The 17,977-nt window shown below is 32.9% G+C and overlaps 2 protein-coding genes across 2 annotated transcripts; both read right to left on the bottom strand.

Moving 5' to 3' along the window:
• Positions 1-4,156: 4,156 nt before the first annotated feature.
• On the bottom strand, positions 4,157-6,402 carry LOC112422486 (uncharacterized). Its single transcript, XM_039826978.1, has 3 exons — positions 6,232-6,402; positions 5,571-6,152; positions 4,157-4,165 (listed from the first exon to the last, which is right to left on the bottom strand). The coding sequence occupies exons 1-3, from the start codon at positions 6,400-6,402 to the stop codon at positions 4,157-4,159; spliced, it is 762 nt and encodes a 253-aa protein (XP_039682912.1).
• An 846-nt stretch (positions 6,403-7,248) lies between these two features.
• On the bottom strand, positions 7,249-8,118 carry LOC25496481 (glutathione S-transferase T3). Its single transcript, XM_039826977.1, has one exon. It carries the CDS (start codon positions 8,116-8,118, stop codon positions 7,249-7,251), a length of 870 nt encoding a protein of 289 aa, XP_039682911.1.
• Between the last annotated feature and the right edge of the window lie 9,859 nt (positions 8,119-17,977).

Here is a 17,977-nt window from a genome sequence, read left to right as displayed (position 1 = left end):
TCAATGGCTTTTTTTTTTCCGATTTCTTTCTTTGATTATTCCATCCATAAGTTGTAACAAGCTATTTCACTTTCTGGTCTCCCTTTCAACATCAACTCATTTCCATTTTCTCTATTTTCACTGTTCATCATGTAAGAACTTCTTTTTCCTTTTTCATTCCTCCATATGTCACTTATTTATTGTGTGAAATTTTTTTTTTTTTATGATTTTGTAGAATAAGCTCCATGTTACTCAATAAGTTATACTATTTTTTTAATAATTTTTTTTGGCTTAATTGCACTTTTGGACCCCCTATCTTTCCAAAGTTGCGGTTATGAACCCCTAACTAATTTAAATACAAAAAAGCCTCCTATGTTTTGATTCTTTGGCAGTTTTGGACCCCCAAGGCAAAAAAAATAAAAAATTTGACATGTGGCACCTCACATAGCGTGCCACGTCAGCGTTGACCGAGTCAACAATGGACTTGGGGTCGAAAACTGCCAAAGAATCAAAACATAGAGGGCTGTTTTGTATTTAAATTAGTTAGGGGTCCATAACCCCAACTTTTGAAAAGATAGGGATCCAAAAGTGCAATTAAACCTTTTTTTTTTCATCTAAAGATGGTTATAACATTTAAATGCCTTTACATGTAGTTACTTGATCGATTCAAATTATCATTATCAAATTTGTATGTAGATAATTTATTTTGAAAGTTGTTTTGTTTTTGGATAGAACATGTTATTATGGATCAAATTAAAACGGCAGTACAGAGGCGTTTTTAATATACATGTTATTTATGTTCAATTAAATGATGACTTTGGTCTGTTTATGTTAGTTATCACTCAATGACTCACTTGCATCTATAATTATTTGTAGAATACATATGGAGGGTTCTGAATGTCAAGCAGTTGAAATTGACAAGCCTAGAGATATTTTTCTTGGTCAAGTTGTGCTGAGCAAGGATGAAGCTTATAACTTATACCAAGAACATGGCTTCAAGATGGGTTTCAGTGTAAGAAAAGGGAAGGAATTGTATATGATAATGATAAAAAGAACACACGTTTGAAAGATTATTATTGTTCCAAACAAGGGTTTAAGAACAATGAACCAGAAGGAGAAATCGTAGGTGAAGTTGCTTATCAAAGGGCTGATTCAAGGATAAATTGTAAAGCAATGGTGCGATTTAATGTTAGCAAGGATGGAGAATGGCGAATTACTAAGTTGATAATGGATCACAACCATGCTTTGGTGCCGCTCGAGCAAAGACATTTGTTACGCTCTATGAGAAAAGTATCAGAAACCAAAGGAGGTCTCATAAAGTCTATGGTTATCGCTGGTATGAAAGTTACTCATGTTTGGAGTTATTTAGGAGAAGAGGTTGGTGGATTTGATAAGGTTGGCATGACAATGAAAGATGTGCATAATTTTGTCTACACTGAAAAGAGTAAATTAATTAAAGGTGGAGATGCCCAATCTTTAATCAATCACTTGCAAAATAGACAAGCACAAGATGCCATGTTCTACTATAGTGTGCAGTTAGACCAAGAATCACGTTTAACCAATGTGTTTTGGAGAGATGGTAAATCCAAAGTTGATTATGATTGTTTTGGAGATGTTGTGGTTTTTGATACCACTTACCGTACTAATACATATGATTTGATATGTGCTCCTTTTGTTGGGGTAATTCATCATTTGCAAAATGTTATGTTTGGTTGTGTTTTGTTATCTGATGAAACTTCTTGTGTTTTTGGATTTCCAAACTGTTGTATTTGGATTTCCAAATTCTATTATCTACCGAAGTTGTTCTTTAAGACGTTTCGTGGCACTATCCAAAATTGTGCAAGGCAGACTATCAACCACGCCGCCTCCAGGATAAAACAAGCCCAGCTGCAACTGTGCGGTTAACTACTGCACTGTAGAAAACCGTTCGAGAATTACACCTTCAAATATGGTACTAAGACCACTCTTTAATACTGAAACCACTTTAATATGAAATTGTTACCACTCTGTTATGGTGCTGAGACCACTCAAATATGGTGTTAACACCATTCTAACTTTAAGTTCTCCAAACTATCAATATGGTACTACGACCACTCAAATATGGTGATACCACCATTTCTCCTCAAATAAAAAATATTGAAATACTTTTTATATATACCGTTAAGATCATTCTTAATTCCGACGCGACATTGTTCTTCCAAATAGGGACTATGATCTTAAAAGTACTCTTTATTTTGAATGGACATATATTATCGAAGGGACTATGTTTTAAGACCATTCTTAATTCCGAAGGGACATTAAAACGAAAAAGGACTATGGTCTTGAGAACACTCATAATTCCGAAGGGACAGAAAGGAGTAGAAAAAGGAGAAGGACTTGTCAACACAAGTCGAAGGAGGGAGAAGAGAGGAAAAACACAGGAAGCATCAACTGTGAATTTCGGTGTGTTTTTGAACTAAGTGGAGTCCTTTATTTATATAGAGATTCTGTAACTGTTTTACCAAAAATTGCGACAACAGTTACTCTAATGGATAAGATTAAAATGGAGTTTATCCATTAATCAGTTCAACAACACTTGTGGATAGGATTAAAAGAAACAAATCCACAATAGTGGAGGAAACAAACTATTGGATTTGAATGAAGGAAATATAATAATAATTAAATTATTATTCTTATCACAACCGCCATAAGCTAAATTTATGAAAAGTGATATTCTCGAATAAAATAACAATTACTATTATTTTTATCATTATCAAGTATTTAAAATTAAATACCACAATTTAAACACTACTAATGTGTGTGTTCTATTTTATGTGGGACCCCCACACTCTATTTTTTCAATTCACACATCATTAGATCAAAGTATAGTTACTTGGTGTTTAATCTTCCAATTTTTCATCCAACATCACATCAATGTTCAAACAACTTCTGTTTCTTTTAATTGGCTATTTAAAGTGTTTTTGGAGAGCATGGGAAATAGACAACCAAAAACATTTTTTACACATCAAGATGGAGCCATGGCCAAAGCAATCGGAGACGTAACTAATGCCAAATACATGTCGCCGTTTATGCTTATGGCATATATCTAAGAATGCACCTTCTCATTTTGGTGATCTTAAATCTGATCAAAAGTTTCAAGGTTTGTTTTGGAAATGCATGTCAGGCTGTGATTCAAAAGAAGAGTTTGAAAGCACTTGGAGTTATATGATTAATGAGTACAAGCTTCAAAATCACAAGTGGTTGAAAAGCATGTATAAAATTCGCCATAAATGGAGCACTACATATAGCAAGGATGTGTTCTCTGCTGATATCAAGTCATCTCAAAGAAGTGAGAGTACAAATAGTGTTCCATGGATGGGCCTTCTAATATTCTCAATAACATGGACAACACTTCTAATGTTCCTTCTACTTCTTTTGGTGCACCTTTAGAGGTTTATAATTTATCTCAATTTCTTGATAACTTTGAAGTTATGAATGATTTCATTGCGGCTAATAACCTTCTTTTACATAATTTAATAGGGTTATAATTCCTCAAATTGGGGTTTAAATACTCCATCCATTCCATTTACTAAGATGTTACAAGGAATTGGCACATGTAACTCATTGATTCAGGTATGTATGTATGTAGATAATCAAAAGATAACTTCATTCAAAACTTAAACATGTCTGCTTGCTCAAGTATTCAATTATATTGTATGCAGGAATCTCCAAGTGGTGCTTTCCAAGATAGGCAAAAACATAAAAGAAGTTAGAGAGAAGTTGAAATGGGCTACTGGTTTTTTGTATGCAATAGAAGATTATAGCCTAATTTTGGTTTTAGTTATGCAATACTTCTGGTTTAAGAGATGTTGAAAGCTCAAAATTGGTGGTTTTGCTTATGAAGTGGCCCGCTTCTACATTATGTTGTGAATAGCTTTTGTTTAGCATTTCTTTTGGTGTACAAATTATAGCTCTTATTTTGCTCTTGTGCTCAAGTTCATGTATCAGTTTGTGCCACATTAATATGAGCAACATGAAACAAGCTAAATCTATATTTTGGTTGTAACATATTGAAATAGAGCTGTAATATACCAGTTTATATATCAATTAGTAGCTATTTTACTTGTTTTTGAATCTTATAGCACATTATAGTTGTTGTGTCTTATATCAACAAGCCCAATAGTTCAACATCCCAAAATTAAACATTCTGATACAAACACAATCGGTTAAAAACTCAACACAATGTAAAACAGAATGCTTCCATTGATGGACAAAACTCTTCAAGAGAAGAACAAAGGGATCTAAAATTGATTCAATCTTACAATTACAAGAAATGGGCATAACAATAAGGACAGCTACAGAGTAAGGAAATACTAAGATCCAATTTAATTCTCAACCATATTTAAAATAATCATAACCTAAATCCCTAAAATCCCAACCCAGACTCCATAAAAGACATGGTTAAAGTCTTGAGTTCTTCCACAATCTCATCAGAACGTGGTGCTTTGTTGTGCGGTTATCATAGCGGATGGAGAAGACGAGACAGTGCAGCGCGCGATGGACTTAAGGTCGAAGTAGTGGAAGCACAGCAAAGTTCGCAGGCGGAGATCGCAGGTGGCCACAAAGTTGGAAGAGAGAAAGACAATTAGTGAGTTTTTTTTATTATTTTATATAGAAAATATGTGATAGTCACGGATTAGTCTTGAAAGTACAACCATTTTCTTTTTTTATTTTGCAACAGTATATCTTAGGAGCTGTCATAATTTAATTGGATGTGCTCAAATATGATGTATTGGGCTTGTATCCAAGGAAGACTTTACAAAACTCAACAAAAAATGAAAGAAGTAAGTAAAGAACGATATTCTTTTTGCAGAACAGAGACTAAGGTCTTGATTGAAGAGTTTTAGTTTTTAATTGTTAAAATCCATTTCTTAAATCAATTTTTAACAAACTGTTTATATAATGAAAATAAATAAATAAAATAGAGAAATAATGTGAAAGAGGAAAATACTACTAACCTTTCAACTGTTAACTAATGTTGTATCAGTTAAGAAAAAAATAGTTCCATCCTATGCTCTCTCTCTAAGACCATGTACAATGGTTCAACACAATAATACCATTCAACACCCACTTTTTCAATTCCCAACACTCCACATCATTTTCTCTCTCTTAATTCAACACTCATTCAATTTTTACCTCTCCAATGGTTTTTTCATTCAACACCCTACCCCACCACATTTTATTTCTTATTCTTTATTTAATTTTATATTTTTGTTTTTATAATTACATAAAATTAAAATTATCGATTATAATTAAATTAAAATAAAGATACACTTAATTTTATTTTATTTTTGTAAAAACAAAATTTATTTAAATAATTTATTTATATTTTCTTAACTTAAAATGCAATACAACAAACTAAGCACGCAACACACAAATAGCTTAAAATGCAAGACAACAAACAAGCACACAACACACAAGTCATTTATTTAGTACGATACAAATCATCTTCAATCATGAAACATTCCAAACTTTGTCCATATGTGCTTCACTAGATCTGCTTGCAATTCGTGATGAACATTTGGATCACGCAACTCGGATCTAGCACGCACATGATTTGCAAAAGTGGGTAACACCTCGGTCGAGTATGGTTGCTGTGTACTAGATCCACTTCCTTCAGATTGCTCAAAATCGGTCCAACGTTGAGCATATGTATCTCGTTCATCCTCAACAATCATATTATGTAATATGATGCATGACCTCATGATTATACCCAAATCAGCTATGTCCCACAAGCGAGCTGGTTCACGGATGATTTTAAATCGAGCTTGAAGCACTCCAAAAGCACGTTCGATGTCCTTCCGACAGCTCTCTTGATGTTTTGCAAATAACTTATCGGGTTCACTTTGAGGAAGCCTAATTGATTTGACGAAAGTTGGGTAAGAAGGGTAGATACCATCAGCTAGATAGTATGTCATATTATAGGGACGTTGATTCACAAAGTAATTCACCCTTGGAGTCTTTCCCTGTTCCACATCATCGAACACTGGTGACCGGTCTAGAACGTTTATATCGTTCAACGTTCCCGGACATCCAAAAAAGGCATGCCAGATCCATAGATCATGAGATGCAACTGCTTCAAGAATAACTGTGGTGGTTCCCTTATCCCCCCCTGGTGAATTGACCTTCCCATGCTTTAGGACAATTTTTCCACTCCCAGTGCATGCAGTCAATACTCCCGATCATCCCTGGGAACCCCCGCATTTCACTAACATGTAATATTCTTTGAAGGTCATCTTGGGTTGGTGCTCTCAGATACACTTGCTCATACAGTCGTATGATTCCTTTACAGAATCTACGTAAGCACTCCAATGCTGTAGTACCTCCTATTTTTATGTATTCATCTACCGCATCTGCCGCCACACCATATGCTAACATTCGCATTGCTGTGGTACATTTTGCTAACGGTGATATACCTTCTTTGTTGGCGGCATCAACTCACTGGGTGAAGTAGTTATTACTACTTGAAAGGTCTCCAACGATTCGAAGGAAGACATGTTTTTGCATCCGGTACCGACGACGAAACATTGCATCGTCATATGTAGGCTCATTGGCAAAGTAGTCGTCAATGAGTCTTTGGTTTGCCCCTGCATGATCTCTCTTTAAATATTTTCTACTACGAGATCCACTACCTTCCTCTATTTGTTTTCGACGCTGAATAAATCGGTTGACCATATACATGTCTTCAGCATCACGTTTTTGGAAGTAGGCTTCCAAATCAAAAGGATCCATTGATAGGTTTTTTGGAAGAAGATATGAATGAGATTTGTGAAATTGAAAGTAGATTTTAATGAGACTTGTGAAATTGAAAGTAGATATGAGTCCCTATATATAAGTACATTGTGTGGTGGACATTGACGGATTTGAAATAAGTTATAGTAGGTGAAATAATGGGCACACAGTGGACATAATTATTAAAGCAAATAAGTCACGGGGACTAGACAACACTGACAATTATTAAAGTAAACATTGGGGACTAGACAACACTCTGATAATTATTAAAGCAAACAGTGAGGACTAGACAAAACTCTGATAATTATTAAAGCAAACAGTGAGGACTAGACAAAACTTTGATAATTATTAAAGCAAACAGTGAGGACTAGACAAAACTCTTATAATTATTAAAGCAAACACTACGGACTAGACAACACTGACAAATATTAAAGCAAACAGTCGGGACTAGACAACACTGATAATGTTGACTGAATACAAAAAAATATTTGATTAAAATTAATTTTCAAACAGCTCACGCTCCAACTTCTCCAACAGCTCCTTCTTCCGGTCATCGAGATGCTCTTCGTCCCTTAACTTTAGATACATTTTTATTTTTTTAGCTTGAGTCTTTTCTTGCAGCAACTTGTTTTTCTGTTGTTTCACCAAATTTAACTCTTTCAATTGTTCAATCTCTTGCTCTTTTAATTCTTTGAATTGAACCCATTCCTTTTCCACCTTCTCCAATGTCTCGCCCTTGCTTTTCATTTTACCTTTTTTTTTAGCTGCCTCCCTGCCCATTGGACGAGCACTAGATCCTACAGAGTCCTCGTGAGATCTCTTAGATCCACTACTCCTTGACCCAACATTTCCTCCCATCTGACTACCATAACGTGGTTGATCACGGAGAGCGTGCCATTCTTCATTCAAAGTAAATTGAATATTCTTCCCACCTGCAAATAATTCCTGCGCTTTTGTCAAAACATCATCTTCCGACCAACTGCTTCCTTGCATACGCTTAGCGCTTTCATAAGCACCAATCCATTTATTTATTATTTTGCTCATATAATTAAAACGGTTTCGGCAGGCAACTAGATCGCGGGGAGAATCGAATGAGCAATACTCATTACAATACTCAGCAATTTTACCCCAATATGTTTCTCCTCTCTGGTTTCTCCCGACAACACTGCTTGTTCCATACTTAATCCATGCACTAATTAGAACCAAATTTTGTTGAGTGTTCCATGCTGGTTCCTTACTTCTCTTGCTCTTAGGAGTTGAATCTTCTGGAGTGACTTCATCAGCAACTGCCATGCCACCAGGAGTTATTTGTGTTGAAAATTCAGGATATTGGGTTGCATCAACACTAGGAAAATTTTCATTCCCCATTGGCATATAACCATTAAACGGGGGTGTTTGAGATGGATATCTCATCATAGATCCATAATATGGATGAAAGTTTGGAACAGAGGATGACTGGTTGAAATTTGGTGAAAAACCAAAATTAGGTACGTTTTGATGTATGTTTTGAGGACGTTGGTTATAAAATTGATTTGGATTTGGATAATTGTTGGGATTTTCGTAGTTATATGGGTAATTAGAAAAATTTTGGGTGTTGAAATGGTTATTATTGGGATCCATTTCACAAAAAATAAGATTAAAACTTCACTTAGTTTGCTAATAGAAAGATAATAATAAGATGAAGATAGTGAAAAACTTGGTTTTTTTTTCTATGTCCAAATCAAATGATCCAAGTCTCTATTTATAGAGGAAAAAAAATCATGAATTTTGGTAATTTTTTTTTTTTTTAAATTAATTTACAACGAAATAATTGAGGTCAAATTATTAAAATGATAAGAATCCGGACAGCCAATTAAAACGCGCCACGTGTCATTATCTATCCAAAAAGTCATTCTCTCTCCGCACGTCTGACGCGTCACGCGCCTTGTCTGCGCGTGTAACGCACGCGCCCGTTTTGGGCCAATTCCGCGTCGCCACGTGTCCGGCCTGGCAGGGTTCAATTGTGTTGAATCGGTTCACCTTCTCTCTCTTCTCTTCCACCATTCAACACACTTTAAACACACCATTGGAGGGGAAATTGGTGTTGAATGTCTCATTAAATTGGCCATTGGAGATGGTCTAATTTATTAACCGTAACTGCCACACATTTTAACCCAGGTCTTCTAATGCTTTATTTATAAATTATTAGAAGTTTGGTGCGTATATTTATATCTTGGAAATTGTTAAAGTGTACGACACGGATATTCGTGCAACTTGCATGATTGAGTGTTTCAGTTAGTTTCTCGCTCCCTCTCAATTTAAAGCCATATGCTTTTACTCTTTTGTTTTTGTTTAAAAAAAGAGAAGATAAACAAATTGCTTCAAAATAAAATCATGCAAAAAGACTTAAAGGTTTTACGTTTAGACATGCAAATTGTAATTTTTATTTGGGTTAAATACGTTTTTAATCTTTGATCAAAAATAAAATATATTTTTAGTTCTTATAAAATTACAAGCTTTCACATTTAGTCCTTATAAATTTTTTATTCATTTTTAGTCCCTATTTGTATTTTATAGGGACTATTTTGGAGGACTAAAGGTATCCATTTTTTGTAAAAAGTTTTCAAAACAGAGACTATTCTTACAAACTATAATATTTTTTAGGACTAAAATTACAATTAAAATTTTATTGGAACTAAACTTAAAAACTCATAATTATATAGGGACTAAAAACATATTTAACTCTTTTTATTTTATTAATATTATAAATACACGATAAAATAATTTTTTTTTGTGTGAATCGGGTATCGTAAAATCTCTTACCATCTCATCTAAATGTTTTTAAGTGTAAAATAATTTGTCTTTTTATTTTTGTGGTGGCCGGGATTCGAATCCCAGAACTTCCGTATATTATGCATTGTCCATGCCAACTGAGGTAAGCTCACGAGAGGATATAAAATAATATGTCTAATACAAAATATAACATATTGACATTAATTCCCTTAAAAAAAACATGTTGACATTAATATTATGGAATATCATTTTTTTCTTTGGTTCCAACAAAATATAAGTGAATGAGATATCTGAGAAGGACATTAATTAGGATGGAAAAGGCGTAGTTAATGCTTCGTGCATATGGTGCGACAAATATATCGTGTCATATAGTATTACTCTTATATCTTTTAATTTAACTTTTTGTGTAAAGAGTAGCTTTTCCTGTTCATAGCAAATACTGAATAGTTATGCAAATACTTAAAATCTTATAGTTTATGCTTTTCCCTCTGTTCACATCGTTTCATTTTGAAAAAGAACATTCTAATTTGTTGCATATAAGTATTCATGCTTGATACTATTCATTTCTGATAATAGATATGTTAAAAGGTGTTCAACATATATGATATCCATGAACATTTAGAAAGCTTGATTTTTTTTTTTTTAATTCATAAATTCAGGGCTTGGAATAGTGCATTATTTATCTCATATCACATATGTGTATGTGTTATCAATTTGACTGCATTGCATGCAAATTATACATGCTAATGTTACTTCTACTACAATATGGTCTTAGTTTTTTGTTTATTTTGTTAACGGTTTTCAACGAAGTGGAGGTCATGTAACATCAACTCCAAGCTTGCAAAAGCTTTTTCAAATGAAGGAGGGTACCCGAGTTCACTCTCCCTCTTAGAACGTTGACATAACTATGCTACTGAAGTACGCTATCCAGAGTTGCTGGTTCTGGTCTGAAAGTTTCAAAAAATTTCATCTATTTTGCTTCCTTCTTTGCTCTTTGCATCCGATTTATTAGTTCATACACAACACTACTAAATACAATTAAAACTTAATAGAAAATTTTAAACGAATAAATTCCTCCTTCTTATACGTCCTTCTATTACAAATTTTTTACTTCTTTTCACACATGTTGTGTGTGTACAAAATTCTAATTGTGCTGAGAGTTTGCCATAATATCGTCATCTGACTGTTTGTAATTGACTGTTTTATTAATATAATTCTTTGCCATCTGACTACTTAATGCAAAATGATTTGGGATCAATTCAGGCTGATCAATTCAGTGCAAATGTTCTTTAACATCTTGCTTTTCCGTTTGTGGACAATGTACACCCACAGACATGTGCATGTTTGCAACTAAACCATGATTCCGTTTTTAATTTAATCTAATACTTTCTCCCTATGCTTCCACACAATCCTTTAAGATCAAAGTGCGTTGGCTTGTTATTTCATAATGAATTAATGCAAATGTTCTATCACACGCTTCTATGTGATTACAAGAATGATGCACCCCATGTAGAGAAACTGGATGCTGCTGTGAAAGCTAATTGGAAGCAAACACAAAATCTTCAAGAGCTATGATATAAGCTTCAGTTAGCACTGCCCTCTATTCAAGGCTGAATGGCTTCCTAAAAGTGATGCCTATGCACTAGTTGATTAGATAGTTGTTATTCTCCCAAAAGAACAATTTAAAGATCGTGGAAAGTGCATACAGTCTAGGATGCGTATAATTCAATGTCGTTCCACAATGCGTACAAAAAATCAGCCAAGACTTAGTTGATGCAAAAACACACAAAATATCAAAACTATAGCTTAAGAAAACAAATCAACAAACTAAGTAAACAGATACAATATGTTTTTGAACATACAAATAAAAATTTACTGAAAAAAGAATGGAAAACATTAAAGAAAAATTAAAGGACGAGACCTGTTCCTTTAATTTCAATGTTCTTTATCTTGCTGCGGTTAAGAATCTTTATGGAAAGTTTATGACTAGTCAATACATGCTCTTCAATTTTCACTTTGCCAAAGGACCCTATGCCTAGTGTTTTTCCCATTTTATAATTTCATAAAATGCATTTCCATATCCACCACTGGTGCTAGCAGATCCATCCATTTCTGAAATCTAGAGGAAAATTCAAACGAAACAATATTAAACTCAAAACACATTAACAGTTTAAAACAAAAATAATGACTTATTTTATTGAGTTAAGATTAAAATAAATTTTGTTTTAAAGCTGTTAATGTGTTTGAGTTTTATATTGTTTCTCTCTGAATTTCCCTCTAGATTTCAAAAATGGATGGATCTAGTGGTGGAAATGTGAATGTGTTTCTATGAAATAATAAAATGGAAAAAACAGTTGGCATACCGTCCTTTGGCAAAGTGAAATTTGCGGAGCATGTATTTACCTCACTTAATCCTATTATTATAAATTTTGTATAATATATATGAAGTAATAGAGGTATGTTTGGAATATGTATAATATATATGTGATACGATTAATCGTATTAACTTGCTCATTGTGTTAAACTTTGCAACAGGAGCAAATTTCTATGAGTAGTTTACGCCATTGGTTAGAGTAATTCCTTTCGAAACTAACCAAGAATTGTACCTTATGTTTGATCCATCAGAGGTGTACTTTATTGTGCTAGCCCACTTACACCCCATTTTGACCGTCGGTATTGTGGAACTCTAGGTTTTATTCTTTTCAAGATCTTTCGTCTTCTTAAAAACAAATTCCTTCCACTTTGGAATATCTAGAGCTTCATTTACATTTTTCGGAATTTCGACACCAGATAAATGTGAAGTAAATGCATGAAAGGAGTAGGTTCATATAATTTTCCAAGGCATTTTCATTAGGTCCATTGACATACCTGTATATTTGAAGGATAGGGGTGGTCATTTCCATTCTATGTATCATCAATCTTCAATCCAACATTTAAAATGGAAATAAAATTTATTGTTGTGCCTCAAATATAGTATTCACAGAATTGAATCTCACATTTATGAAAGGTGATGGTAACGGCGAACAAGGCATGTTATTGTTGTAACCAATGGGCAACTATAATCATTGTTTTGTAGGAACCTCTTTTTGAGTAATATTCTTCAAGTTTTACTAATGGCAGAAAAAAAAGCGACTCGGCTTGACCAATGCGGTAATAGTGATGGATTCAAGGCCTTCCTATGACTTCATCGCAATTTCTATTGCATTCTTGGAAAGTTTGCATTTGAACAAAATACTAATATCTTTTTAGATTTGGCGTCCTACAAAATAGAACACAAATATTAAATTACCATAAGACTAATAAAGAGTGATATATATGTATATAGTTTATATGAGCCAGAAACATAAGGGTTGCAGATAAGTGTTGTTTTAAAATAATGCAATTGATACAATACACTTCTTAAACAGGCAATATCTTCTATTTTAAAAACCTAAACACTTCGACTAGTACTGTAATAGGCTGGAGTACCGTTGTACTCCATTTTAATTTTCTATATATTTTGTTATTTTTTGCATTAAAAAAAAGAATGCAATTAAACTAGAAGTGAGATATTTTTATCTAAAAAAGTAAAAATTTAGTCCCAAAAAGTAATGGATTATATATTCATTTGTTATAAAAAAAAAATGATCAAAAATTAATTCTGAGAAATATATTCTCCTACATGACATACAAATTGTAAGTAAAAATAAAAAACTTGGAGATTTGTCCGACTTTTAAAGTGTATGATGTATATGCACTTCCAATTTTTTTAAAAATAAAAAAAGGTTTAAGGAAACGAATTGTGAAAACAATTTTTTTGTCATAGTGAAATTGTTATTAACAAACTAAAAATACAAATAAAAAAAAAACCATAATATTTAAAAACAAGTATTACGAAATGCTTTAAACTCAAGTCACTGCACGCAAATACAATGGCGAAATAGAATAATAACCAGTTTTACGAAAATTGTAGCTCAAGGATTAAGCATATTTATCTCTTCGTCGTCCGTTAACATTTCTATGTTGTAGAACCAACCCACCAATTCAAGGACCTCCTCGGAAGCGAAGTCTCTGTGAAACTCCTCTTTAGATTTTCCATCAGACCCAAACGGACAAAGTCACGATGTATTCCTGCAAGTTTCCGTGGAGGATAAGTTACAAATGCTTCAAGTAGCTTCTGCTTCAATTAAACCTGTGTTAGATCCCGTTCATTCTCCTCTTTGCGCACGCTATCTGGTTCCTCCTTCTATTTTGAAGTTTGTCTAGCGCCACTCCTCATGTGTCGAATTTCAGTGTTTGTGTCGTGGTTTTTCTGATTTAAAATAAAGCAATTTTGAGCAAACGTATGTTTGTTGATAAGCTAAAATTATTATTAAGAATAACAGGGGTACTCGAAACCTAGTTATAAGATGTCTAAGTTCATACACTTTAAATACATTCAAGTGAGTTCACCCACCACAACCAAGGCAAACTTTTTTATTATGGATACCTTTCAGCAACTTTTACTATAATTGCTTAAATGTAGAGCATACATCAAGCATGTGATCAATTTATTTTCTGAAATTAAATCATTCGTCCTTGCTCCTGGCACCAAGGACATATTAAAAGCATTGGATCTAAGTCGAGATAGGTCGATCTTAGCCTAAAGCAAGGGGTTAAGATCCTCTCTATTTATGTGTTTCTACATTAAATATTTTTTTACATACATGTCCCTATTTATTATACATTTTTTTCTTCAATCAGCAATAAATAGATTGTTGAAAACATAAGCCAACCCTCTTTCTTAAAGGATAAAATTGTAAAAACAATAGTGATTACAAACATATTTAATGAGTGAACCATCAATTTCGTCCCTGAATTTTCAGGGGTCGGCCAAATTCGTCCCCAAATTTAACGAAATATCAAAATAGTCCCTGAATTTGTTTGACGTCCATCAATTTCGTCCCTCCGTCCAAAAGGTCCGTTAGTGTGCTGTGTTGGCTTGTACACGTGGGAAAAAGAAAGCCACGTGTACAGGGACTAAATTGATGGAAAATACGAAAATTTCAATTTTCACTTTTTTAACTTCATTTTTCTGCAATTCCTTTTTTACCCCTGTGTTTGCCATTACCATACATCCTCATATTTCATACAGAACACATCAACTAAGTCCCTGTCTGTTCTTCTTCCCTCCATTTTCACTTCTCCAAGATCATCATCCTCTCCGGCGATCAAGATTGCATTTTTGAAGGAAGATTTCGTATGTTTTGAAGGTAACTTCGTTCATCTTCTTCTCCTTTTTCTCTGTTCATTTTCGCCCATATTTTTTTCGTTTTTATGATTTTCATTTTCATGTTTTTATCATTTAGTTATGACTTATTACTATTTTGATTGGTATCTACTGCCTTTTTTATGTTGTTCTGCAAATTTATGCCTCAAGGATCAACTTGATTTCTGTTAATATAATTTAGAGACTTTTTTTATGGTTTTTAAAATAATTCAGGGATCGATTTGATAGTAACACAAATAATTCAGGGACTAATCTGATGGTAAAATTATAACAGATATGCAACATTTCATTCATCTTCAACCTCTTTTCATGGTAAAATCATCACAACTCTACACAACCTTAGAAATATACATTAGCATGTTGCAAAACTCAAACAAGCAGATTATAACTATCATAAACTTAATCACCCTAAGCTCACTTTCCATCAACCATGTCCTCCAAACCTCGTCATTGCCACTTTCCTTAGCCTTAAGCATGGACTGAACCTTCTCCATATCATTCTTGTCTTTCTTCCATGAGCAGCACAAATTCCATTGTTTTTAAAGTAACCTAGTTCTTCAGCTTCATCAACCCGCACAACATTCAAGCACTCTCACATCACCATTAAACATGGAGGATGAAGATGAAGCTTGACTTTGATAGCTCTTTTTGCCCAAATGACCACCTCCCATCATTTTAGATTCAATTTCAACAGTTTTGCTTGAATGAATTTTGCAGATTTTGGTTTTCAGATTCAATTAAAAAAATTAGGGTTTGTAATTTTTTGATTTGGGGAAGAACGTGACCCTTAATTATTGGAAGAAAATTTGGAGATTTTGGAGTGTAGATTACACATTGTAAAATTAGGGTTCCAATTTTATATATTTGGGGAAGAAATAGTCGTTGGAGAAGGACGAGAGCCGTTGGGGAAGAAGAGCAATTTCCTGAAATTCAATCAACTTAGTCCTTGAAAATTTAGGTCATTATCGGCCAAATTAGTCCCTGCCTACGTGGCATCTGACATGTGAGAGGTTAACGGCCACGTCAGCCCCGTTAACGCTCCGTTTGAACTGAAGGACTGACTTGATTGACATTTAACAAATTCAGGGATTAAATTGATATTTCGCATAATTGAGGGACGAAGTTGGCCGACCCGTAAAAATTCAGGGATGAAATTGATGGTTCACTCCATATTTAATACAAATATCTACTATCTTAATTCCCGTTATTTTTTCAAAAGGGTCTAATTAGGGACGGAGGCTGTACTATTGTTGTAACCAATGCACAGCTATCGTGATTGTTCTCTAGGCACCTCTTTTTGTGTAATTGTTTTCAAGTTTCAATTGAAAAGAAAAACATGCAACTCGGTAGAATGTTATATATAAAGTAGAACCTATTTTTTACTGCCATTAATACAAAATATAAAAATTATATTTTAAATATAAATGCCAACGAAGAAAAAACATGATCCATTTTAATAGAGAGGTTATCGGTAGAATTAAGGGCATGTTTGTTATAAATTTAAAAAATGATTTTTTCGTTCATTAATTTAAAGATCATTCAATAAAAATCACTTTTTTACAACAAAAAAAAAGGTAAAAAATTCAACTTGTTTGGGTACAACTCTATAAAATTGAAACTTATTTTACAAACTTATTTCCCCTTTTGACACTTATGTTTTCTCTCCCCTAAACAAAATTAATGTTTGGAATCTACTCTAAAGAGCTTTTCATTTTTGTTTTTTATTTTTATTTTTTTTTAGATTTCAATTTGTATAAAATTGCAACAAATATACGTCATTATCTTAAGGCTTAATTAAGAAAATGGTCTCAATAAATATCTAATATTTCATTTATAGACCCTAATAAATTTTGAATATTTACATGAGCTATTTACTTAATTAGTTATATTTTTCAAGTTTATTTTTCTTAACAAAGTAATTTATTTTTTACAAAAAGTCACTAACATCCTCTAAATTGAAAGTTCAAATTATATTTATTTTTTTAAGAAGACTCGCAATCTTATTTGTTAAAACTCAATCTTCACAAAATATAAATTTATATATATATATATATATATATATATATATATTCGTAGAATGTAAGTATGAACAACATAAAAGATTAAGTTAAATGATCCAAAACACCAAGGACAAAATATGATATGCATATTAATTTATATAATGAAAAATAAATATAAATCAGATTGGAGATTTATTATTGATGACATATATACCTTTGGTACTTCGTTGATTTGATAATAAAAATGCATTCTTATTTTCATAAAATCACCGTCAATGTCATGTTCACTTTCATTTTCATCAGCGGCTACAAAATTCAAGATTGATCGAGAGATCAAATTGGCTTGACTAGAAATCAAATTCATAGTTGGATTGGTCATGTCATCAAATCGAAAGTATCATAAGCCAATTAGATGTTTGAATTAAAGACCTAATTTTTTTATGATGTTGCTAGTACAATAATATAGTAGTAAATGTTGGATTCGCTCAGAAAATTAGATGTTGCAAGACTAAGAAAATAGAGAAGAAAGAAAGGATGAGAAAAGTCGAAGAAGGAATTAGGGAAAATGAAATCCAGCGGCGTCTGATATATAGAATGAGTGATAAGAGGTGAGAGTGACTTTAGGGTTAGGAACTTGATTGACTAAAAGGACTAAATATATGAGCATGAAATTGGGCCTTGCAAATTTGATTTTTATAAAAGATGATTTAATATCAACCTATTTTGCAAGGGGGGATTTTTTGATTTGCTCCTACTAGATTTCACTAAAAATACCACTCTTTTTAATTAAAAAACTTAATTCTTTATAACATATATATATATATATATATATATATATATATATATATATATATGGGTGTCCCTCTTTCGTAGATGATGTGTTACGTATTTTTTTTTGTGGTAAGGAAAAATTTTAAGGTGAGGGGATGGTGTCCCAGTCCAAGACAGGGAAGACCTTCGGGCTCAAAGAGCACTTACAAAGGTATTTACATTTACCTCTCTCCAAAGACACTAGCGGGATGTATTTTAAAATAAGGAAACATAAACATTTAGTTATATGAATCCAAGAGTAATAAACTCAAGAAATTCTTTCGTCCCTTTTAACACTCTTCTTTATGACAATTATTAGGAATAGTTCACTTAATCTGATGGTTGGTCAATGGAGACTTCCCACTAATATTTTGAAAAAGTTTATGACTCAGTTGAT

Source organism: Medicago truncatula, chromosome 6, assembly GCF_003473485.1.
Source record: "Medicago truncatula cultivar Jemalong A17 chromosome 6, MtrunA17r5.0-ANR, whole genome shotgun sequence".
Lineage (NCBI taxonomy): Eukaryota > Viridiplantae > Streptophyta > Magnoliopsida > Fabales > Fabaceae > Medicago > Medicago truncatula.
The sequence above is the reverse complement of the archived record's forward strand: the minus strand, read 5'-3'. Positions and strand labels throughout refer to the sequence as shown.

Coding starts and splice junctions, on each gene's coding strand:
- LOC112422486 (XM_039826978.1), bottom strand. CDS start 6,402: ATGCGAATGTTAGCATATGGTGTGGCGGCAGATGCGGTAGATGAATAC. Junction 6,153..6,231: donor ACCTTCAAAGAATATTACAT/GTTAGTGAAATG, acceptor ATTGTCCTAAAG/CATGGGAAGGTCAATTCACC.
- LOC25496481 (XM_039826977.1), bottom strand. CDS start 8,118: ATGGGGAATGAAAATTTTCCTAGTGTTGATGCAACCCAATATCCTGAA.